General features: G+C 43.0%; 1 protein-coding gene across 1 annotated transcript in view; it reads left to right on the top strand.

Annotated features, from left to right (window-relative positions):
* LOC139474609 (xaa-Pro aminopeptidase 1-like) overlaps window positions 1-22,884 on the top strand; it is a 32,268-nt gene extending 9,384 nt beyond the window's left edge. Inside the window, exons 2-21 of the mRNA XM_071257687.1 lie at window positions 5,540-5,637; window positions 6,192-6,311; window positions 7,160-7,223; window positions 7,868-7,972; window positions 9,018-9,116; window positions 9,710-9,856; window positions 10,046-10,141; window positions 10,987-11,068; window positions 12,813-12,945; window positions 13,635-13,754; window positions 13,967-14,053; window positions 14,954-15,004; window positions 15,576-15,637; window positions 15,994-16,143; window positions 16,648-16,708; window positions 17,089-17,158; window positions 18,642-18,824; window positions 19,816-19,892; window positions 20,486-20,584; window positions 21,092-22,884. Of these exons, the coding sequence (XP_071113788.1) occupies window positions 5,540-5,637; window positions 6,192-6,311; window positions 7,160-7,223; window positions 7,868-7,972; window positions 9,018-9,116; window positions 9,710-9,856; window positions 10,046-10,141; window positions 10,987-11,068; window positions 12,813-12,945; window positions 13,635-13,754; window positions 13,967-14,053; window positions 14,954-15,004; window positions 15,576-15,637; window positions 15,994-16,143; window positions 16,648-16,708; window positions 17,089-17,158; window positions 18,642-18,824; window positions 19,816-19,892; window positions 20,486-20,584; window positions 21,092-21,286 (2,099 nt within the window). The 3' untranslated portion in view covers window positions 21,287-22,884. The remainder of the gene's footprint in view (window positions 1-5,539; window positions 5,638-6,191; window positions 6,312-7,159; window positions 7,224-7,867; window positions 7,973-9,017; window positions 9,117-9,709; window positions 9,857-10,045; window positions 10,142-10,986; window positions 11,069-12,812; window positions 12,946-13,634; window positions 13,755-13,966; window positions 14,054-14,953; window positions 15,005-15,575; window positions 15,638-15,993; window positions 16,144-16,647; window positions 16,709-17,088; window positions 17,159-18,641; window positions 18,825-19,815; window positions 19,893-20,485; window positions 20,585-21,091) is intronic.
* Window positions 22,885-25,480: the final 2,596 nt, after the last annotated feature.

Consider the following 25,480-nt stretch of genomic DNA (forward strand, 5'->3'; position numbering starts at 1 on the left):
TGCAAATATTATTTTCAGGTCCCACCCCATGCTGCTGTGTACAAAGCTCCGTTCACATACAGTAAATGCTTAATGAGTTCTAATGTAAACAATATTGTATTCTGACTGTGGCCCTATATATGTTTGGCCTTTGATATAACTACAAACTGTAGCTGAAAGAGAAACCAAGTATGCTATCATTGGAGTTTATCCATTTTAACAACTTGCGAATGACACATGCTACTCACACTCGGGTCCGCGAGGTATACTCCGCCCCTTCACCATACCTCCACCGCCTCCGTGGTCTAGTGGATAGCGCGTCTGCCCGGAGCGCGGAGGGTCGGTGGTTCGATCCCGGTCGCGTCATATCTAAAGATGTTAAAAGATACTACTTGTTGTAATGCTCTGCATTAAGGGGCTAAAACAAGAGCTGTTCGGCTCGGAGTCAGTATACTGTGGCTGGATTGGGTATCCGTATTAAACAGCGGCATGGTATCTCAGTGAGCTAGCACTATAGAAACAGGCACTATTGCGGACTAGTGCGCACACACAGACACACACACAGACACACACACACACACACACACACACACACACACACACACACACACACACACACACACACACGTGCCTGCATGTCGCTATATAAGTGCAATAATCTTGAAAGCTTCGTTAAACCCAATTTCACTCACGTTACATGATACCTCGGGTGGCAATATTGGTGGTGATATTGTATAAATTCAGTGTGAACCGCGTAACGCCAGATCCCGCCGGATATAGTTTGTCTATCATGGCGGGAGGTTGTTGATGACAGGTTATTCTTGGATTAACAGAAATTGGCTAGTAAAACTACTTCCAAGATAATATGTTCAGTGAGGAATTTACGTTCATACTTTTCATGTTATATGATTTATTTTCTTTGAACCAGGTTAAATGTTCATGTAAAGTTCGAAGAAACGCAACCAACCTAATATCGCTGGTTCTGATGTTTTTTTTCACATGAAAATACTGATATTCGGTAGAAATTGCTTTAAATGTTCTCTATGAAAGGCAAGATAGCTACAGACTACTTTTGATCGTTTTGATGAGCTTTCACAATGCCATCCATAAGTGGAAATGTCAGATGGCGAGCAATAGGAGTGCTTGAATCCGATACCTCGCACCGTGACGTATCGCGTCAATTCAACGTCCATAGGAACACCATATGGCACTTGCGGTGACGTTATAAACAGAACAACAACGCCAGAGACCGTCCCTTTAGAGGCCGCCAAAACGTGACAGACCCTCGCCAAGCAATATGGATTCGAACCACGCATCGTCGACACAGGTTCCAGACAGCAACTCTCACAGTCCGTACCATTCGTGGCAACAGAGGCGTATTGCGAGGACAGTCCGACGACGTCTTCACATCAGCCAGAAGGCCCACCCTGACGGCAGAACATCAACTACACCAGTGGTGCAGACAACGCTTGCGGTGGACAGCACGTCAGTGGAGAAGGGACCTGTTCACTGATGACTCACGTGTCCCTCTTCACCGATCCGGTGGCAAGACAGACATGGAGGTGAACGTTACGCCACGCCATGCATATTCAACACTGATCGACAAAAGAATAGTGAAATATATAACAATAGATACAGTCAGTTGACCCGAAAGATGTAAATGCCTAAGACCTGCTTCTCAAACATTAAACTGGCACGACATGGAATACGTGCAATACTGTCAACGTTAAACCCAGCTCACCCAGTTTGATAAATGTATCTGTTAAATTCTTGTGGTTTTTCAGTTTTGCATGATAAACATTTGGACACTCAATTCAGCTAACGTGCACCAAATACATCTCATCACTGTTAAACCGAACCAAGAGTACTATGAACATCTAATGATATCTGACTTAGAGAATGATTTATGGAGTCAAGGTCATTTCTTGAAAAATCTATAACACCACTTGTGTGTATGGGAAAGGGCGTTGAGGAAGGTGCCACGGTGGTAGTGGGCGTGTGTACCCTTAGAAATAGAACGCGCCACCATCTTCGTTCTTTCAAAGGTGTGTTGTCTGACACCAGTGTTTTGTTTAAATACTCTTGTCGCCAATATCTATAAATGGGCTGAATTTTCCCTTTCAGTAGCCTATTTCACATGAGTAATAAACTCGACATATAGATAGCAGTGTGGGTCTCGGGCTCACTTTGAGTTTACATATTCGGTGGTTTATGTGTGTTGAAAATGGTATCCATTTCATGGACGTTTCTTACTGCCCCAACCTGAGACCTATAACAACATTGACACTCTCGTATGTAGAGATGGTGAAAAACAAACCACTTGCGCTGACATTAACATCGTTTGCTTATGCTGTGCACATATTTATATAACATAACGGCGTCCCGTTCATATTCGTGTACACATCAGTCAAGCCAGATTTATGCATGCACATTAAATTCGTTTCAAGGTAACGCTGTGCTTGCTGTTGCTAGTGGTGACCCTTATCAATGATGCCAGTCTCATCAATCAGTATGCAACTGACATGTATTGAAGTGTATAGAAGAGTGTAGAATTGAGAACTGAGAATGATTCCCCGAACTAAAGCACTCAACAAAAGTCCAAACTTTCCCCAGCGTCGCGTGACTTGTGTTATTGACTTCCATTCCCGGTATGGCGGGATCAGATCAACGTTTCGTGAACAACTGCGTCTTGTTCACTCAATAGCAAGATGTGTATAGGTTGTCCCGTGACAGAATTATGAGCATCCGTTGACGTTGTCACTGAATAGACATAATTTTCCTCTCAATGTATGACAGATTTTTTATGATCTTTTCGAGATTCTTACGTGAATAAAGATAAACATTATCAAAAACACGCCGTAGCAAAACTTTGTTACCCAATTATGCAAGCTATCTCGAAGTACATTTATGTTTCATCAATGATGTGAGGATACTCTATATACTTTTATGAGGGATTTCGTGGGGCAGAACTGCATCCTAGCGTCCGATGTCGACATAGCCACTGAGAAAGCAGCTTTCTTAAGCATTGCGGCACTAGTTTCATTCCAGACTATGCTTTAAAAAGGATTTTGAGTCAGTCATATAGTCCGTAACAATAGTTTTGTGTTAAACTTTAGAGGCTACATTATTAGAAAACATATTTCGCTAACAATGTAAACACAACAATATGAATATTTCCTTTTTCCTTTTTTATTACATGTTTGAATCATTATCTATCGTGTAGTTGTCCAATTTTCGATCACGAACGTTGGTACTACCTAATTTTGTTTATCCGACATACTCGTTAATCCGACATAATCATGTGCAACCAACCATGTCGGATTAACGGGACTTGACTGTATGTCATACGAGCTGACTTCAAAAGACATCGGCTCATTACAATGTGGGATCTTCTTGACGTGTAATTAAACATCAAAAGCGTGTATCGTTTACTCATGCTCTCAACCACTGGTTTGTGTGGCGCAGTCAAATTGTTGCTCACTTAAAACCACATGCATACACTCAGGGTTTTATATACAGGGGTGACACTGTTAGGAATTGTCCACTAGCTTCAAGATGTCCAAGTTCTTTCAAACTAAGGATCTTGAAGGGCCACGCTATTTCGAGGGAGAAGGTTTCATCTTATCCGACGATCAACCATCCAAATATTTACTTAGATATACAATGGCCCCTTGAGCTATACACCGAACCTTTGATGGCCCTTTTATGAGCCGGGTGCTGAATTAAACATGTTTGTTGGCGTTGGGTTATGTTTGTTCATCGCCAATGTCAGTATCGCGTGTCATCATACGACACACACAGGGGGCTAAGCATGTGCTATGTTGGTACATAGCGACAGCGAGGGACGGATGTTACAGGATAATAATAAAACTACTACTACTACTACTACTACTACTACTACTACTACTACTACTACTACTGGGTGTCCCAGTCGTCTAAGGCGCCGCGATTCGCTGTGCAGAGTTGCGTCCCTTGGGCACGCCAGAAACCTATGATTGTGGGTTCGAATCCCGGTTCTCCCCAATTATGTTTCTAGGTTTGTCAGCACCATACCCGTGCTCGTGGGTTTCACCGAAGTGGTAAACGTCTGAGACCTGCATCACTTCGGGCTTTCCTCCCACATTAAGCTGACACGCCGCGATATAACTGGAAAACTGTTAAAAGCGGCGTTAAACCCAACTCACTCACTCACTCACTACTACTACTACTACTACTACTACTACTACTACTACTACTACTACTACTACAACTACTACTACCCGGGTTCGATTCCCGACATGAGTACAATGTGTGAAGCCATTTCTTGTGTCCTCCGCCATGATATTGCTGGAATATTGCTAAAAGCGGCGTAAAACCATACTACTACTACTACTACTACTACTACTACTACTACTACTACTACTACTACTGCTACCAATGTTGATGATAATGATAAGTCCATTTATAATGAGTCAGATTCCGTTGATGGCGCTACATTATTTTTGTCTTTGTTTGGATCAGTGTGCTCTCAAATATAATTTTTAGCCTCCCGGGGAGTATACAAACCAAGCTGCCGTATGAGGCTATAGAATGTCCCGTGACCATCTCATCATACCGGGTACCCATTCACTGCTGGGTGAACGGGCTGATTGCGAGCAAAGTTTCCAATGGTTGAGGGGACACCGCGTGTTACCTGAAATCATTCCTTTGATCAATCTTTTAGATTTGATAACTTTATAGCACTAATGTAAGGGGCATAAGGTCAGAGCATATTTTCGCCAATGTTATCTTGAAGAATAAACGCTGGATAACTCTCAATATTCTTTCTTGCCCCATCCTGACATTCTGAAGTTGATGTCAGCAAAAACAACAGAGCGATGAAGTAAACATTTCTGCTTAATATGTTTTTATTGTTGTTTGGGGGCGGTGGGATAGACTAGTGGTTAAAGCGTCCGCTCGTCAATCCGAAGGCCCTGGTTCGATTTTCGACATGGGTACAATGTGTGAAGCTCGTTTCGATCCCAATTGCGTGGATCGATGCTCATGATATTAAACACTGGATTGTCTGGTCCAGATTATTTACAGACCACCGTCATATAGCTGGAATATTGCTGAACAAACCAATCAACAACAAACCAATCAACCATACTTTAGCAAAGACTTAAGGCAATCGTATCGCTAAGATCGCTTTGAGGAACGGGTCCCTGGACGTAATCACAACAGGTGTTATGAAAAGGCTTTCGAAAAAATATGTAATGGCCATTATCAACTAAAGTGTTTTTTTGAATATTTGATTTTTGGACAGTTAGAAGCCTAATGACTCAGATATCACCATTGGCATCATGACTAGCATAGATTATGTTAAAGAACACACACACACACACACACACACACACACACACACACACACACACACACACACACACACACACACACACACACCAAAGTGCTGAGCGTCGAAGTCCTGCATCAAATCGGGATTTCCTCCCACAAGCTGACACCCCGTGATTTGACTGAAATCCTGTTCAAAGCAGCGCTAAACCTACCTCACTCACTCACTATACCATTGTTGTATTGCCAGGGATCCTGGTGTCATGTGACCCGGTCGAACAGGGGGAGCTGCACGTGATACACAAGCGTCAGGCCCCGGCAGAACGACCCAGCTGCCAGACAGGAGCGGTAATTATGTTGTGAATAATGTTAATGTCTGTTTTATGTATAATAGATCAAACATCACAATCCTATCTTTATATTAACATCAATCGAGTCTTATCTGTCGTTACGTCACATAAACGTGTGTATCAGTGCTCGTGGGTATTTTTTTAAGACTGGAAACATGATATATTTAGTAACTGTGATTAAAATAAATAATTTTCAAGAAACATTTACACAGTTTCGTGTCTGTTTTTGTGGGAAAGGGCGTGATAACTTGTGCCCAATCCTTTTCATGAGAATAAAATATGTTTAAACTAAAAAAATTGTGTTTACCTTTCAAGGATTGTATTTTAAACCATTGAGAACACTTTTCCCTCCTCACAAATTCCTCTCTGAAATGCATATGTGGAAACAAGGAGCCTAGGATTCTCCAGTCACCCAAAAAACGCATTTCAGTGTATGATAAAAACTGCAGTTATAGCACGCTGATAAAAACATGGACTTTCGGCGGCGATGCTTAAAGTGTCGATTTAAACTATATTTAATGTGAATCACCACACTATGTGAATATTGGACAGGCGGTGCCAGAAACAAGGGTAGACACGACCTCCCGATTGCAGGCCATCAGAGACCTCTTTCCAGGAGTTACCGGGGGTGCCATACACGCTTACATCGTTCCTAGCGTCGACGCCCATCAGGTAAGTAGAGTATGCGACCAGACAAAAGATAATGATAAGACTTTGCTGCCCGGACCGATTCACGCACTACTTGGTCATGCCATGTGGTTGATTGGTGAGGTGAGGTGAAATTGGGTTTAACGTCGCGTCCAAGATTATTGCACATATATAGCGACGTGCATGCACGTGTGTGTGTTTGTGTGGCTGCTTGTACTAGTCCGGACTGATGCCGATTTATAGTGCTAGCCCACTGAGATACCATGCCGCAGTTTAACATGAATACCCCACTCAGACACAGTATACTGACTCCGAGCCGACCAGTCCTTGTTTTAGCCCCTTATGGCGAGCGCCAGACAGGGTAAAACCACGTACCATCTTTTAACGTCTTTTGGTATGACGCGGCCGGGGATCGAACCCCGGAGCTTCTGCTCTCCGGGCGGACGCTCTACCACTAGACCACGGAGGCGGTTGTGGTTGATTGTATTAGTGTTGGTATCACAACGGCATAGTTAACAATAGCTCAGCTACTTTTATCAGTGTAAACAGTACAACAGTACAATATAGACTATTTTATGGTCTCTGCTAAATCTTACACATCGCTTCTATTCATGTGTCATAACAGGTTAATCTGGACTAAAACTTCACCCTGTTTCGGGCATTGATATCAATTCCGCCGAGACTGAGCACATGTGTGTCGGTGCTTTTTTGGCGATGAGGTACTTTTGAAATATTTACTTTCAATTTGTTGTTTCCGTAGAAACTAGCTGCCCTTAAATTTTAAAGTTAGGTCTGTTTCCGAAACTGTTTTTCTTCATGACCCACGTAGTTAGGATATGTCAACAGTCGATGACACTTATGTCGTTTTTCAGAGCGAGTACCCGTCCTACTACGACCTCAGGCGGGGCTACATTTCCGGCTTTGAGGGGTCAGCAGGTCAGTGGCGTTATAATTTGTTTGTTTGTTGTTGAACGCCGCAATATCCCAGCCATATGGCGGTGGTGCGTTATATCTTGGTTGGGCTCTGTGGATTCGTTGATTGCATGTCATCGACGGCAAGCACAGATGCTCGCAGTATCAACCTCTGGAATTCTTTACCCGAGACTCGATTATTTATTGGCCGTCGTGATATGACTGAAATGTCTATAGTGTTTCAACAACATTCACTCACTCTCTCTTTCTGTATGACCCGTGAAAATTCCGGATAGAATAGGTCTTCAGCAACCCATGCTTGCCGTAAAAGGTGACTCTGCTTGTCGTAAAAGGCGACTAACGGGATCGGGTGGTCAGGCTCGCTGACTTGGTTGATGCATGTCATCGATCCCAATTGCGTGGATCGATGCTCATGATATTAATCACTGGATTGTCTGGTCCAGACTCGATTATTTACAGACCGCCATCATATAGCTGGAATATTGCTGAGTGCGGCGTTAAACAACAAACCAACCAATCAACTCTTTCTGTATAATGTCTAAACCATCGTCGAACAACCCTGAAGCAATTGAGTGTGCCTTGAAGCATCTGTATCTCATGACGGTTGGATACACGTCCTGATGTCGTGTGTTTGCTGTAATTGTTAGGTACTGCTGTGATCCTGACCAACAGTGCGGCACTATGGACAGACGGACGCTACCATCTGGAGGCGGACGAGAACCTGGACTGCAACTGGACATTCATGAAGCAAGGTGGGGCACAATAACATGTTTCTGTAGTTGACCACAGTAGGAGTTAATGGACACGAGTACAAGGCAGTGTGTAAATCGTACAAACAAGGTATGGGACAAGCTGGCGCATGGTCGGGTGTAGTCGACCACAGCAGGGATTAATGATACCTGTTGTGTACACTAGTACAAGGCAGTGTGTACATCGTGAAAACAAAGTATGGCACACGGTTGGGTGTAGTTGACCATATTAGAGCGTAACCTGCAGGGCGACTGGCACACATTCGGGTGTAGTAGGCCATAGAACGTATGATTCGATGTGTAGTAAACCGATTCAAAGACGGGTGGTATGGGGTACAGAGGGACATAAATATATAGTAAGGGGCGCTCTGATACAAGAAGGGTGAACTGGACTACTGCAGATCGTAATTAGGCCCACAAGGTTAGATGGATATGGTCATTTTAACGTAATTACAAATTACTGATACAAAGACTAATCTACAGTAGAGCGTAATGATACAATATGAAGCTCACTGATAGGGAGTAATGACATGTTACTGAAAAATGCCAGGGTAGTCAGCCTCATTACAAGATCGTGTGCAGTGAAGCAATAAAAAAGGGTAACACTCTGTGATGAACTGGTTCATGTGTATTGGTATACAGTCGAGCGTTATGATTCAGTATGAGACGTATGGTCCAAGAAGACAAGAAGTGTTGTCTGATGAGGACTACAGTTATGGACCATAGGGGATTTCCACGAAAAGATGGGCGTATTTAACAACGTAATGATACACATATATACACAAGAGATGTAATGGCAAGCGTACCATTGGTGGATCGCGTGAGCAACGATTCACGTCGACGGGGTAAAATGGGGTAGTGTCTGCTGATACGATGAGCAGGGGGTGCTAGAAACCAACGCCGAATGCCCCCGGATGTCGCATGGAGAATACTCTTTCACACATTAACACAGCAATACTTCATCGTGGAGGGTCATGCATGTATATTGCCCATGAGAGCGACACGTTGAAGCACCACGTGTAGTAACAACTGTCTTGTCTTGTTTCAGGGCTGCCGGGTGTCCCATCCATCTCTGACTGGCTGGTGGACCAGCTCAAGACAACCCCTGGGGCCAGGGTCGGTGCGAGCCCCTTCCTCATGAATGCCCGTATGTACAAAACTAAAGGGGGAGGCCCCTTACAAACAATTTACAAAGCTTCACGGAGTGATATGTACAATACCGATATTCGTTTTACTGTAACGGTTAAGATATTTTAAAAGATGCATATCTTTTATTTAAAAAAATACTTCCTGAGGATACAAGGGTAACGTAGTTTTGGGGAGGGCAATCTTTGTTCAATATCTTTATTTAGGATGCATCCCAAGTCCATTTGCCTCTTCGAGCAACGCAAACGGATTGGGGGGATGTTCTTGTGTTGCTTACAGTGACAGGGTTTTACGCCACTTTTAGCAATATTTCGGCAATAACGGGCGATACCAGATACAGCCTCAACAAATTTTACCCATGTGAGGAATCGAATCCGGGACCCCGTCGTAACGAGCCAACACTGTAACCACTAGGCTACCTCACCGTCGCTGTGTAGATTAGAACACTAACAACTGGCAACTGCAACATGTTTGTAAATGTGTGTGAAGTAGCTGGAATTATGCTAAAAGCAGCCTAAAACCAAACTCACTCTCTCACTTAGAAACCTGAAACACTGTTCAAAGCAGCGTTAACTGAATTCATTGTCTCATCAGGCACATGGAAGTCCTACTCGGAGAAATTCACAAAGTCTGGGATCACCATGGTCGAGGTGGCCAATGACCTCGTTGACCAGATCTGGACTTCCGGTCGACCTGCGCAGCCCAACACACCAATCAATGAACTTCCTATGGAATATGCTGGTGTGTACATTAATGGGACTGAATACATTCCTGCAATCCTTGTTTAGACACAAGTTTTACATGTATAGTAACATGTATGTACATATTAAATGTAAAAAGAACACTTGTCTTTGAAAACATAATAAGTCGACATGAAATATAATTATGATAATCACACTGATACATGCTTGATCTTGTCAACTTCGGCAGGGAAGTCCTGGGACTCTAAGATCGGCGACGTCAGAGGCAAAATGAACGCCAAAGGAGCTGCTGCCTATATTGTCACCAGCCTGGACGAGACCGCATGTGAGCATCCCGTTATGTTACTTGAATGTGGCGACAATGTTGCTTCACCCAGTCTGCAGTCCAGGTCAGAATAGGTTCCTAGTACCTAATGTATGTCGGTCGAGCTGACTAATTGAGGATCGTTGTTCAAGCTGACTTCGTTGTTTGTTGCGAGCTGATTGCAAACACAAACGCAATAAGGTGGGCTAACGTGCCACAATTCGCCCACTGGGGCCAATGATCGTGGGTTCGAATCCTGGTTCGCATTGATTATGTTTCTAAGTTTGTCATCTACGCGTGGACGTGAGTTCGACCAAAGTGGTAAACGTCTGAGACCTACGTCACCAACCAACAAAGGGAGGTATCCCTAAATCCACTTAATCAGACTTCCAGTGCAGGGAGGCCACTAGATATTTTACGAAGGCTTCATTCGTTTGCTGCCAGTCACAATCATCAGTATCCACTATAATATCTACAGTCAAAACTACCACTGACGTTGCACACCCGGCATTGATATTTAATCAAAGTCTTCTCAATCATTTATCTTGAACATAGTAAGACGTTTTCTTACGTTGTATTTGCTCTGTGTGCTCTATGTATTTCCTCCCAGTATTGTTTTGTCCTCCATAAATATAAACGTGAAGGTATGTTTGATGAGTTGCTGTAAATACACAGACAGGGACACAGACAGGGACACAGACACACACAGACACACACAGACACAGACACATACACAGACATTATGGTTTCGGGATATACTTGACATTTCTCCAGGCATTTAATCATCTTACCTATCAAAAATTAAGTGATGATATGACGATGACACGATGATTCCAGTGATTATAATCTTGTTACACCCTCATCAGGGCTTTTCAACCTCCGTGCTAACGACATCGCCTACAACCCGTTCTTCATCTCATATGCCATCGTGGAGAGAAACAGAGTCAGGTGAGCTATATGGTCAAAGGCTAATGTCTTAAAAGCAAATTCGGTCTGCAGAACAAAGCTGTAAAATAAACAAGGGTTGACCTGTCTGGGTCAGCAGGTTGATAATTTATGACAGCGTGAACGATAATAAGACAACAGTTTACCCGTCAGTCAAACACTTACGTTACTTTCATGGAGAAGATCAACTCCCTGACTGTGCAAGTATACTAAGCAAAAGAAAGTAAAAGGTACACAGTGTAAATGTGTGATGATTCAATAATACCGACCTTAGAGGGAAGTGAGAAAGACATGCCAATGTGAGCGCCAGTCCAGCTCACATCAGGGTTTCCAGCAAACATGCATCAGAGCATAGGTATCCCTTTGAAGAAAGGCCACATTATAACAATACCAGGCATTCCTCATGTGGCGTGTCCATCGACAATGGCTATGCATGACTGGCGACAGATCAACGATTCAATGGCGTTGTTGACAACCTTCAAAGACAGGCTATCCACCCTCAACGAGAACCTGTTCCGGTTGTCTGAGGTCAAATGTTTTTTGGGTCGTCAGGACACGGTTCCAGTTATGCCCGAAATGTTCTATGAGATGAAGATGTGATGGAGATGCTGGTCAGGGCGGCGCATTGCCAATTATCTGTGCAGTTGGTACTCACTGGGTAATACGAGTAATACTCGTAAGTGGACGTGCGTTGTCGTGCTGAACCATCACGTTGGACGTTGTCCTGAAATTGAATGTTTGTTTATTTCTTTGTTGTTTAACGCCGCGCTCAGCAATATTCCAGCTATATGACGGCGGTCTGTACATAATCGAGTTTGGACCAGACAATACAGTGATTGACATCATGAGAATCTATCCACGCAATTGGGATATGATGACATGCATCAACCAAGTCAGCGAGCCTGACCACCCGATCCCGTTGGTCGCCTTTTACGGCAAGAATGGGTTGCTGAAAACTTATTCAACCCCGGATCTTCACGGATCTGAAATGGAATGATACAACGTGGCCGAATTTCCTCTCGATAACAGATTCCTGTTACATTCCACCATTCGTCAGTCTCAACCATGATGCTCCTCCACCGAACCTATGCACTTCATGACGCATCAGTCTATGTAGCGTTAGCCGCCACTACTGTCAATTAGGACCCGACCATCGACGGCATCGAGGCTTAATCTCGATTTGTCAGTGAAAAGCATGTTACACCATTGTTTCCTCGTCCTTCTGAAATTATGGAATATTCTGGACTATTCTGCCAGCGAATTTAAGTAGTTTAAATATGCCGATGTTGGGTGTCACTGGTGTGGAAACATGAGTTCTATTGTCGGGCTACAATATGAAAACGAAACCGTGAGATGAAATGCACTTGCATTATGTGTTGTGGTGGCACGCTTCGCCCTATGCTGTTACACACAAACACATTTCAAACTAGTAACATGTATACCATGTACTTTCCTTGCTGTTGTGTATTTTATACCGACATAGAGGACACAATCCTCTCCATACGCCTCATGGAGATCACATGACACGGATATAACTGCATGTCATCAGGACGATTTGGACAAAGGATTTTAAAGGGAAGTAAGCCCCGCGTTGGATGAATTATTATATGTCATTTTAAGACTCGAGCTGTTAATAAACCATTACTCCACTTTAAACAACATGGCGTTGTATACTTAATTGAATGCAATGACTTTTTGTGTCAGTTACGAAAGTCACCTTTTAACGATGATTCTTCTTTGTCCACAGACTTTACATACTGGACCACGCCACCAAGTTGACGCAAGAGCCTACAGATGCAGCCACGACACGCAAACTGTACGAACACCTCAACACCGGCATGGACGGATCCTGTGCTTCGTCCACGGGGTCCTGTGTGGAGGTAAGGTGTTGGCTACATGGGTACTCCTTCACAGAGGACAAGTACATCAACTGGGTCTCATCTAGAACTTGTAATATACAAAACATTGAGTTATGGGAGACTATTTAGAACTGCATAAAATACAGTAAATAAATACAATTTGAGTAAGATTAACTGATAACATGTAATATTGTAAGAAAATGTAACAGTTTACTGGAAACGTTAGAAACATGAAATGATTAATAAGGACCACACAGGAAGAGGTTTCTTAGTTTAGGATTGATGGCAGATTTGGCAACTAAAATGCATATCATGAAACAAAAATTATTCAGTACAAATAGCGCATCTTTCAAGTAGAGTATTTGAGTATACTTCATATAAAGGGTAGTATATTTAGACTTGTAATTGAACTTTAAGAACGCTCAATTATGTATCTTCTACAAGAACATGGCAACCACTGTGTACCTTTTGTAAGGATGTAGGATAAACTTTGTGCAGAATGATGCAAGTGTTTCAGACCTGGGATCATGTTATTCACTTAAGACAAGTGTTCAAGATCTGGGTTACTCTGTGAACAACGTATTGGCACCCTGTGCATTTTAAACGCGCTCTTGTTACTATTTACACGTCATCACTAAAAAGTATATTTCTATTCCACAGTCATCCAATAATGTGACTGTTCATATGCATACGTTCTTGTGTTTTGTTAGGTTCTTGCCTACACGTCAAATGGCATCGTTGCCGCCGTCACCGACATCGCCTCTAACATCAGTAATAAAGTATGGGTGTCACTACTATGCAACCAGGCTATATACAGTGCTATACCAGAGGTAGGTCAACTCTGACTCAATCACATTAACTTGGTTCCTGTAACATGGTTACTTGATGTTAGAACAAGTAAACATGCATTCAATAACAGTAAATTGCATGTACGTGCTAACAGCCGTTTTGGTGCTCTAATATTGTAATAAATTTGAATTTTGATTATTTTTATGACTTGATTAAGAAAGCATGAGACATGTTGATATCTCACTGCGTACAGGCCCAGCGTATCCATGGCAAGTCCGCCATTGCTTTGATGAAGTCCAAGAAGAACATCGTCGAGAGGGCCGGGATGCAGGCATCACATGTAAATAGCAATTCCTTAACTTTTCAAGCATGATATGTGAAATTGGTTCTTATATCTAGTTCATACGTTTTACGTTATCATTAAGTTCAGGACCGCCTCCGTGGTCAACTGGGTAGAGCGTATACCAGCTGGAGAGCGAAATGGGAATGTCGGTGGTTCGATCTCTGCCGCGTCATAACAAAAGATGGTATTTGTGGTTACCACACTGGTGCTAGGCATTAATATACGGTGTCTGAGTGGGGTATCCATATTAAACTGCAGTATGGTATCTCGGTGGCCATGGGTTAGCACTATGAAACCAACATTAGTCCGGACGCACGTACGCACGCACAAACACACGCACGCACGCACGCACGCACGCACGCACAAACACACACTCACACACCTCTCGCTCTATTGAACTCGGCGTTAAAGCCCATTTCACCTCGCCTTACATTAATTGCGCCGTTGGATCGGAAGAATTCTCTACAATGCCTGCAATGGAGAGCCTTAATTGCCGGCAAGTTGTATTAGTGCTGCTGTTGATACTAGTATACGCATTGAGTACGGTAGACATGCTTCCCGCCATGGCTGTGATGCTGCCACTAACATACACCTTGTTGTCCGGGGTAGAATAGGTCTTCAGCAACCCATGCTTGCCGTTAAAGGCGACTATGCTTGTCGTAAAAGGCGACTAACGGGGTCGGGTGGTCGGGCTCGCTGACTTGGTTGATGCATGTCATCGTATCCCAATTGCTAGGATCGATGCTCATGATGTTAATCACTGGATTGTCTGGTCCAGACTCGATTATTTACAGACCGCCATAATATAGCTGGAATATTGCTGAGTGCGGCGTTAAACAATAAACAAACAAACAACAGAGCTACCGAAAGTTTTACATGAACGCTTTGTTTGTTCAGATTCGAGATGCAGTTGCCCTTATCAACTTTTTGGAGAGATTGGAACGAGAGGTAACGTTGTATATATTACATGTAACATGTCAGTACTATCATATGGGGGCGGAGGGGTAACCTAGTGGTTAAAGCGTTCGCACGCCACGCCAAAGACCGTGGTTCGATTTCCCACATGGTGACATTGTGTGAAGCCCATTTCTGGTGTCCCCCGCCGTGATATTGCTGGAATATTGCTAAAGCGGCGTAGAAACCATCCTCACTCACTTTTATATGGCTGTCTCATTCAGTGGACTATGAGAAGTGTTCATGGTGGCTCCTCGGTCGGTGTGGTAGCCTACAGGTTAAAGCCCCGGGTTCGATTCCCCATATGGATACAATGTGTGAATGGTGAATGGAGCTAAACGCGGCGTAAAGCGTCGATCTCATGTTAAGGAAGGATGGATCCCTAAAAAATGTTTCTATTATCCGAAATGACTTCTACGGGGTTTTGTATGTATCACAGTGGGAATTATGAATTCATGTGATACTGTAAGCGAATATCTCAATGATTATGTGAGACATGTCTCGCTACCATGACGACGGCGTGATGAGATGTGACATATGTGATATGACTGATTCCATACATCAGGTGAAGGCAGGACAGCCGTGGACGGAGGTGAAAGCGGCTATAGAACTGAAGAAAGAGAGATCGTGAGTACAGGATCATCAAGATGACATACGAAATGCTGATTCTGATGTTAGAAATAAGGATGTCGACGACGATATTAATATAGATAATGATGTAAATGGTTGGAGTTATAATCACAATGCTGAATACGATCATGGTGATAGTGAGGACGATGATTGTATTGCGCATGATATACGCACGAAGAGAGGACTTGAATCGGAGTAAAAGATCTGACATTAATGAGATTGTAGTGAACGTAGTTTATCATTGTCGTCCTAATAAACGTCACGTAATTTCAGAAAACACAAGTGAGCGTGAAAATCGGTACTTCCTCTTTTATATTTTTAAAGCAATGTTATAAGAATATATAATGTTCCAGCAAACAGGATTTGAACCGTGGACTAAGTTTCCCCACCATAGCCGGATCAGGATCTAACGGTGCCATCATCCACTACCGCCCCACCAACGTCACAGACAAACAGATCACCACGTCAGACATGTTCCTTCTTGACTCGGGCGGGCAATATCTGTAAGAGATCATAATGTTCAGCGTTTTTCGTTTGTTTCGTTTCTTTGTTGTTCCCTTTGATGCTATACGGCTGAACTATTGCCGATGCGACGTCAAATTTAAACTCACTCACTGATTCATGTGTAACTCAGTTTGTAATTGGGAAAGTCTGTGTTTTGATAAGCTGATTAATTAGAGTTGAGGTGAAGTGAAATTGGGTTTAACGTCGCGTTCACTTATAAAGTTACCTGCATGCACGTGCGTGTGTAAGAATAGGTCTTCGGCAACATGGGTTGCCGTAAAAGGCGACTATGCTTGTCGTAAGAGGCGATTAATGGGATCGGGTGGACAGGCTCGCTGACTTGGTTGATGCATATCATCCTATCCCCAATTGCGTGGATCGATGCTTATGATATCCATCTTTGGATTGTCTGGTCCAGACTCGATTATTTACAAACCGCCTTCATATGGCTGGAATATTGCTGAGTGGCTTCTTATGATCTTATACGTTGTTTCTCTTCGTAGGGACGGCACCACCGACGTGACCAGAACGCTTCACTTTGGACAACCTTCAGACTACGAAAAGGTAAAAAAAACCTCTATGGTGAATTATATTTTCAAGCTGTTTGGATTTTTCCATACTTGGGTAAATTTTGCAGCAAGAAGAAGGACATAGAGGAGACGACACACCCAGTCTACCCATATCATTATTCCACACAGGTGGCCAAGTAGTCTTAAAAGGAATCTGTGATTCAAACACCGGACCTATGGATCCAGGCCAAGGAACACAATTGCTATACCACTGGCCCGCATTTTGTCTGTCATCAAAACTGTTTGGCTGCTGCCATTGATAGTCAAATATATGATGTTGTTTCTGTGTGTACTGGTATAATGATAGGTCAATGAAATGTTTAGGAAATCATGACTTGTTTAGGAAATCATACCGGTGTTTGTGTTGCTCCTCAGGAGTGCTACACTCGAGTACTTATGGGACATATCGACCTCGCTCTGCTCAAGTGGCCTAAAGGGCTCTACGGTGAGTACTACACCCCGAGACACACTGCTGGAGCACGGCGTTATGTTCGAACAGTTACACTGTGTAGAGTAAGCTTGTCGTCCATATTGTGACGATGTTATGCCGAGTCCTGTCCCTCAACGCTGTTATCCCGTTGGCCTCGACTATCCAGTAAAAACTATTCTGTTCTATCCTGATGGATATCCTGGACCTATTCGCCACTATATCTTGGTTTCGGAAAAAGCATCACTCTATTTCTATCTCGCTTTTTCTTAGCACACATTACCTCTTGCTCATGCGAGTAATTTGATTCGACGGTTATGTTAAGCTTGATGCCATATGAACGGAGCTATGGTGGCGAATGGGTCCAAAGTATTACTCATTACATTTTACATCGCAATTGTCAATAACCCAGCAATATCACTGCGGGGATATATTTTATGTAGCCAGTCTTTCTGGTATGTTGCACCGTGCCCACATCTAAATGCAAGTGACAAACCCTTTCCATAATCATAAGAAATATCTGTTAAAACAGTTACCATTGTACGATTCCGACTATATCTATGCATATGTTTCTTAATTACTAGCCGATAGTAATAATACCTAATTCGCGAAAAAAGAGGATACCCTTCTCCACCTGTCGCACCCATCACAAACACATGCAAAGGCATGAAACGAACAAGGGATTATGTGGTACAAGTCAAAATCAGGAATTGAATCAGACATAAATTTTGTCAATAAAATATTGAATGCTGTAACCTAGATCAATCAACTTTTGAGCAAGAGTGGTATGATGCTCTTTGAGATGTTCCTGGAACGAGCATTTTCGATATCACCTCAAAAGTTGTTAAATGTGGATGTGGATGTGGAGGTGATGGTGATGGTGATGGAGATGGTCGTGTGTTAATGTTGTCATCAAACGGTACATAGTTACTCCAATAGTTTTTTACTCCGTTCCTGTCAAGATAAGTATTTTGAAATTCTGGAGAAAATGTTTTCTCTTAAATAGGAAACATAATAACAACATGTAATAATGTTTTAAATTACTTTTGACACATGAAAAAGAAGAAGAAACGTTATGTTTCAGGTTTATGGTTTTTAAGCATACGGGACATTACAGGGGAGAGAGGAAAATATACACCGGTTCTTTTAATTTTTATTTTTTTTCAAATTCACTCTGGAAACTGACTTGTTCAGAATGCAGTCCACATTCTGGGGCCCAATTCCAGTCGGGGCATCTACGTTGTTAGAAGTACCGCCATCTCTTGTTATCTGGGTAATCGTCAATGAATGCTCCAAATAACATTGGGTAATAAGTGGTTTGTGGTTCTCCCCTTTTAAGTCCATGTTAAACCTAAAATGTAAAATAATGTGTTCATGTATTCTTTTAATTTGTGCAAGGATTAAAAATCGTATCTTCAACAGCATCACCAACAGTGAAAAATTATACGTGTCCGATGTGCGACACGACCACTTGTTGAGGATGGGCTGATCTCTATTACAGGTCGTGAGATTGACGCTATTGCCCGGGCCCCCCTCTGGGAGGCAGGTCTGCGGTACCTGCACGGCACGGGGCACGGGATCGGGGCCTTCCTCAGCGTCCACGAGGGGCCGGGCAGAATCTCCCTGTCCCACAACGTCAACCCCAGTGATGAGGCGTTAGAGCAGCACATGTATTTCTCAGATGGTAAGTGGAGAGGTGGGGTAGTCTGGTTGACAAAACGTTCGAATGTCACGCTGTTTCCCCAGAAGGATTGTTGGTGTCCCTTTATTAATTAAAACGGCGCAAACCATACTTACATAGATGGCGTGTTGCGGGCGGTGGGCAAACAAACAAACCATACCCACATTCATGGATATTACCAAAGTCGTAGACATCTGCGACCTGCGTGTTTTGGGGCGTGATTGTCCCGCTTTCCATACTGGTCATTTCTGTCATCCAAACCCGGTCAGTATGATGTTACCCAGGTAGGAGTTGCCTAAACTGACCGTCCCTGTACTGTTGCAAACAGCAACACCATGAACATCACTGTATGTCCATCCTGGGTATACCATCATCCTGAGGATAGTAATAATAATTTATGCATTTGTATAGCGTAGCATTCACTGTGCATAAGTGCTCTGTGCGCTAAATAGTACCCCTAGCTAAGAGCCGACCTATTGAATGTTACAATGTGACCTCATACCCAGACGGCATGGAACGATTCTAGTATGTATGTAAAATGTAAACAATTACACACACCTCCGATGGATTGGTAGAAATTGTAACCATGAGGGACAAACCCGTGGGCCCACCCCAAGTGTTTAATTTTTGTGTCAACATTTGACAGTATTCTTGTTTCCAGCACACTTTCCTTGAACCCTAAGAAACGGACGTAGAATATCTATTGCTGGCGTACATGGACCGGAGCGTCTTACAGCGTTATGGTTTATTAGTCTCTGTGGCGTAACGTTTCACTTACTGGTTAAAATGTGAAGGTTGCAAGTTCGATCCCACTGAATAATAAGTAGCTGACTTTGTCATTTCGTTTTATTTCCTTAAAGCCAGCATTATAATGCGTGTTCTGTAAACTCTCTTCAGGTGCAAATTATATGTCTAACGAGGCTACAGTGATACATTTAACTGTGAGTAAAGGTTCTGTTGTAACTCTTCTTCCAATTTATTTCATGTTTTACAGAGCCTGGTTACTACGAGGACGGCAAATTCGGTATTCGTCTGGAGACCATTGTCACAATAGAACTTGCACAGACAGCGGTAAGGAAAATAGTTCTTGGGTAAGGTAGCTCTTGGTTCTCCGGCTTCGACTCCGACTAAAGAGTGGGTTATTATTGGCGTCAATTAAATTCCAGGGGCACGAGTGGCCATGTCCTCTGAGGCAATTCGCTGTGCAGAGTTGCGTTGCCTGGGCATGCCAGAAACCTATAAACGTGGGTTCGATACCTGTGCTCGTTGGTTTCACAAACAGACCTGCATCACTTCCTACTACGTTAGTAACACGCAGCGATATAACTGGAAGCGGCGTTATACCTGACTCACTCACTCACTCACTCGGGTCTCTAATGCTGCGATATATTGGTGAATGATAATGTCTGCTTCCTGGAAATGTACCCTTTGCATGACTGTAGAATTGGGGTTTTGAGTTGCCACTGTGCCAGCATTAAAATGAATAGGCCCCGAGGCTCTCTAATAGACTCCAAGTCAACGGACGGGGCGAAATTGATAGACGACCAGGCGTCTATAGAGGAAATACGGTAAATACATTTTTGTTACTGATATATATGGGTACATATATTGCTGATGTTTTCAAATTATAATCCTTGAAATATGTTTCATTTATTTAATTACAGCATCCATTCCCCAACTCAGTGTTCTTGGGATTCAAACCCATCACATTGGTGCCTTATGAACCAAATCTGATCAATTTTGACATGCTTGGGCCAAAACAGGTGAGATATGATGGAACTGGCTGAGTCTCGTCTAATGTTACGTCGCTTTTGTATATTTTGAACCTCTACAGTAAAATAAATACTGGTACAGTAAACGACGTTTTTTACGAACACGCTTATAACGAACTGACCGATAAAACAAACTTATTTTTAGTCTCGACCATTTGTCGTATAAAGGCTGTATATATCCTTATAACGAACTACGGTTATTACCAACTAAAATTAGTGGTCCCTTCGAGTTCGTTTTAACCGTAGTTTACTGTAATATAGTTTCCACAACATCGAACATTAACATTGTAACATGCTGATCGTTGTACACAACAAAAATGAAAACGTTTTATACAACACTAATCATGTTTGTAAATACGTAATACAACGCAGATACCTTCTACAACTCTGATGTTTATATTTTATACTAAAATAATCCGTGTTACATTACACAACGATACGGAGTTTATGTCTTCAGTATTTCTAATGACTTTCACCAAACACACCTCGGTGTTGCAGATCAAGTGGCTCAATGACTACCACAAGCGTGTTGAGCAGGAGGTTGGACCAAAGCTGAGTGGAGCTGCACTGCAGTGGGTGAAGGCAAGAACCCAGTCCATATCTAACCTGAGTACGAGCTCCGCCACGACGTATGCTCCCGCTGTGCTGCTCATGATGGGGGCTGCCGTATTGTCGATGATGTCATTGCGATGAATCCAGTCATTTTTAGTTTGAAGATAGTTTTGCCCTGGTTATTTAGAATATTTTGATTTCGTTAACCGCGATTCTCATGATATACATACTAGTATCACTTTCTTAGAGTAGCTGAACGCTGTAAGCCACTCACACGTTGATCGCCGTCCCCGTCGTGTGCCGGTGACAGTAGAGGGTCCCAGGAGGTGTGGACGCGGATGCCGCCTGTATACGGTCGGGGTGAAACCAAGTCATGTAAACATGCTATTTCTGTAAGTTAAATGCTGTCAACTGGTAGTAATGGTTTCAAATTCAGATTTCAAAATAAATTTCAATATTTTTTTCATTTTTTTATACTGGGAATTATGACGCGGTCCTACTATTAAATCTAATACTCTTTGTTGTTTGTTTGTTTAACGCCGCACACAGCAATATTCCAGCTATATGACAGCGGTCTGTAAATAATCGAGTCTGGACCAGACAATCCATTAATTGACATCATAAGCATCGATCCACGCAATTGGGATACGATGACATGCGTCAACCAAATCAGCGAGCCTGACCACCCGATCCCGTTAGTCGGCTCTTACGACAAGCATAGTCGCCTTTTACGGCAAGCATGGGTTGCTGAAGACCTGTTCTACCCCGGATCCTCACGGGTCCCTGATACTCGTATTCTCGCGAAAGGTCCTAATTATGTACACTTTAACTCCGCCGTTGTAGATATACGATGACGTGTCGTGCAGTAGCTTACCAGTTTCTTGTTTTGGATTGTACGAACATATATGCTACTGTTTGCAGTATCAACAATAAATGCCCCAATATGTATGTGATCCTCTTTAATTATTGGAGAAGTATTTAGACATGTTGAAGATGTTTGTTTTTTAAAAAAAAAAAAAAAATCTAGACTAATTTAAACATGATAGTAAGTATAATAATAGGAATCCACTTGTGCCTTATGTTCATTTCCTGCTTAAACAAGTATGCAATTTTACCTCTTTGACTTCATATCATGCACCACTACAATGTCTTCATTTCGCCATGGTCTAGGGTATTATGGCATAGGCTGACCACAGACGAACTTTGGTTACTGTTCGGGCGTACATCAAGTACCTTTGAAATTATCAGAGAATACCGGCTTGACATTAATGACATGATGACACAATGGCATAATGATACACCTTTGACCTGCAATAACCTATCTGGTAAGAATAATATGACGGCATTTGTTCGAGTAGTTACATACACTAGATCTATAACATTGTCACAATGAATCTTTACGGGGTCGCCACGAACAAGAACCTTTATTGAATAAAATCTCAAACTCAGCTTTATTTAAATAGATTTGCTTCGGTATATTAAATTCTTCGTTGAATCCCACGTACATCTACTTAACTCTACCTACAAGGTTCCAAAGAGTGTTTTATTTACTGTTGCCTTGCAATATACAACCATGAGACGTGTGTGGAATAATCAGAATGCTGCTGTATGTGGTGTAGATTCATACCAGATTGTTGTAGAATGTTGTTTATATTTGTGAATTCTAAACAGAAACGGTATAACTTGTATGGTTCCATGTTTATTTTTGTATGGAAATCTTGCATTGAATAAAAACTTTATGCCTGTTCATGATGGTTTCTGTGCATCGAAAACACTGAACGCTGAGTACGGTGTGAGGAAACCGGTCGTCAGCAACAGATCTGTCAGTCACCACACACCCGCACTCCACACCACACACGCACACCACACACACGCACTCCACACCAGACACCTGCACACCACGCCACGCACACCACACCGCACACCACCCCACACACACGCACTCCACACACACGCACTCCACACCACACTGCACACCACGCCACACACACACAACACAACACACCCGCACACAACACCGCACACACACGCACACCGCACTCCACACCACACACACACACACCCAACCACACCACACCACACACACCCGCACACTACGCCACACACACGCACTCCACACCACAAACCCGCACATCGCACCACACGCACACCACACACACGCACTCCACACCACACATACGCACTCCACACACACGCACACCACAAAGACGCACTCCACACCGCACACCACACATACGCACACCACAAAGACGCACTCCACACCGCACACCACACACACGCACTCCACACCACACATACGCACACCACAAAGACGCACTCCACGCCACGCACACCACAAAGACGCACTCCACGCCACGTACACCACACCACACCCACGTACACCACACACACGCACACTATTGACACCCACTCAATGCACACAACACCACACACACCACACACACCTCACCACACACACGCACGAGTCTTAGGTTATATCCAGGGCAGAATAGCTTATGTCCATCTGGAAGTTACAACGTATGACCTGGCTGGCTATGTGTCATAGTACCGGGGAGACACCGCATTTGTGTTGTCTGCTGGAAGGTCGGTTGTTCGATCCCTGGTCCGGGTCGTGCCAAACGTTATGAAATGGTACTCATTGTCACCCTGCTTGTCACCCTGCTTGGAGTCAATATACTGTGTCTAAGTGGGCAATCGATTTTAGAACTGCGACTGGGTATCTCTTGTATCACTATAAAACCGGAATAGTACAAGCAGCCACGCACATACACAAACAAACCTGAACGTGAGGCTAAACCCAATATCACCTAATCTCTCTTTTTTGAAAGGCGGTCGTAATATAGACGTTATACTGCAGACCTCGATGTAAAACAACCCAATCACCGACTAGTGTATGTCAAGCCTCTATGTATAGGGCGGTTGCTACAATTTAGTTTCTATCCATTGACCCGGAAATGACCGTATTTGAGACAAACCCTGGATCTTGCGACTGTCTGTCACGGGTCTGATTTTTGTGATTTTTATCGATTTAAACTGCAAAAGCAATGATCTGCTAACAATAATATAAATCAATTTTTCTATCTAAGTAGTTATGTTCATTCAGTACCTTTTGCTAATGATCACACTATATTGGATTTTGAATAAAGTGAATAAACGTTTTAAATTTAAGTAAATAACGTGCAGTTAATTTATTCACTGCATTACACCTAGTTCTGCACATATCCCAATCCACGTGAATCATAATCTGTCATTCTGATAATAACAATAGTATCCTAAATCATGTAATAAAATCACTCTTCACATCAACGGTCGTGGTAATATACTCAAGCGCAAAATAAACGAAACCATGTCTTGCTATATATATAAGCGGGAAAAAGTAACTGTGCTTCATATAAAGTGGTTTAAATGTAATGTTATTTAAAATAACAACATAATATTTGGTTATTCGTCTGATCAGGTCTTGAGAAACAGTCGGCCATGGCAGTATAGAAATGTTATGCTGCCTCAATAAGTGTGTTACAACACGTGCAGCATGTGGACGGGCATTATTCTGCTGCAACGTGACGTTACGTCCCTGCATTTGCTGAGAGGGTAGCATATGGTCTCGAACGATGTCGACCCAGTAGCGTATGCCGTTCAGTTATTATGCCGCCGCATACCATAACACTTCCACCCCCGAACTGACGACGTTGAGTAATTCAAGCGTCTGTAAAAAGTTCCCCCGGACGCCTGTAGACCCTTGCTCTACCACCAGAGCTTTCCAGATGAAATCCGGACAATCTTGGAACAGTATATTGTCCAAGTCTTGCCTCGAGAACCGCAGATGCTGTCTAAACAAAGCTAGGCGTACCTGGCGGTGACGAGGAAGCCAAATTGGGCGTATCGCTGGACGTCGGGGCCGGATGTAGTGTTCCCTTAATAAGTTGAGTACGGTTCTGCCACTTAATGTGGCAGCTGTTAATGTGTCAGTTTGGTATCGATTCCGCAGATGCACCAACCGAATATGGTTGACGTGACGTCACACTTGGACGACCGGCCCATGGCAAGTCATGAGTGTTACCCTGTTGAAGACAACGTTTCCAAAGAGATGATTTTGTGTTCGATGTATATTAAAATGTCTGGTAACTTCGTTTTGGGCCATTCCTGTTTGCAGTATCCCCACGGCGCATATACTTCTATTTTCTGTAAGCTGTGGCATTGCGTAATCGAAAATTTCCAGTCGAAAAAAGTGTTTTATGAGCACCTGATAGCTAATCAATCATTGCTTTCTGTTTACATTAAAAAAACACGTCTGTGGGTATCATGCTCCCACCAAACACGCAAACATCCAAACTA

Source organism: Haliotis cracherodii, unplaced genomic scaffold (genome assembly GCF_022045235.1).
Source record: "Haliotis cracherodii isolate W230 unplaced genomic scaffold, xgHalCrac1.p SCAF_3, whole genome shotgun sequence".
Classification (NCBI taxonomy): Eukaryota; Metazoa; Mollusca; class Gastropoda; order Lepetellida; family Haliotidae; genus Haliotis; species Haliotis cracherodii.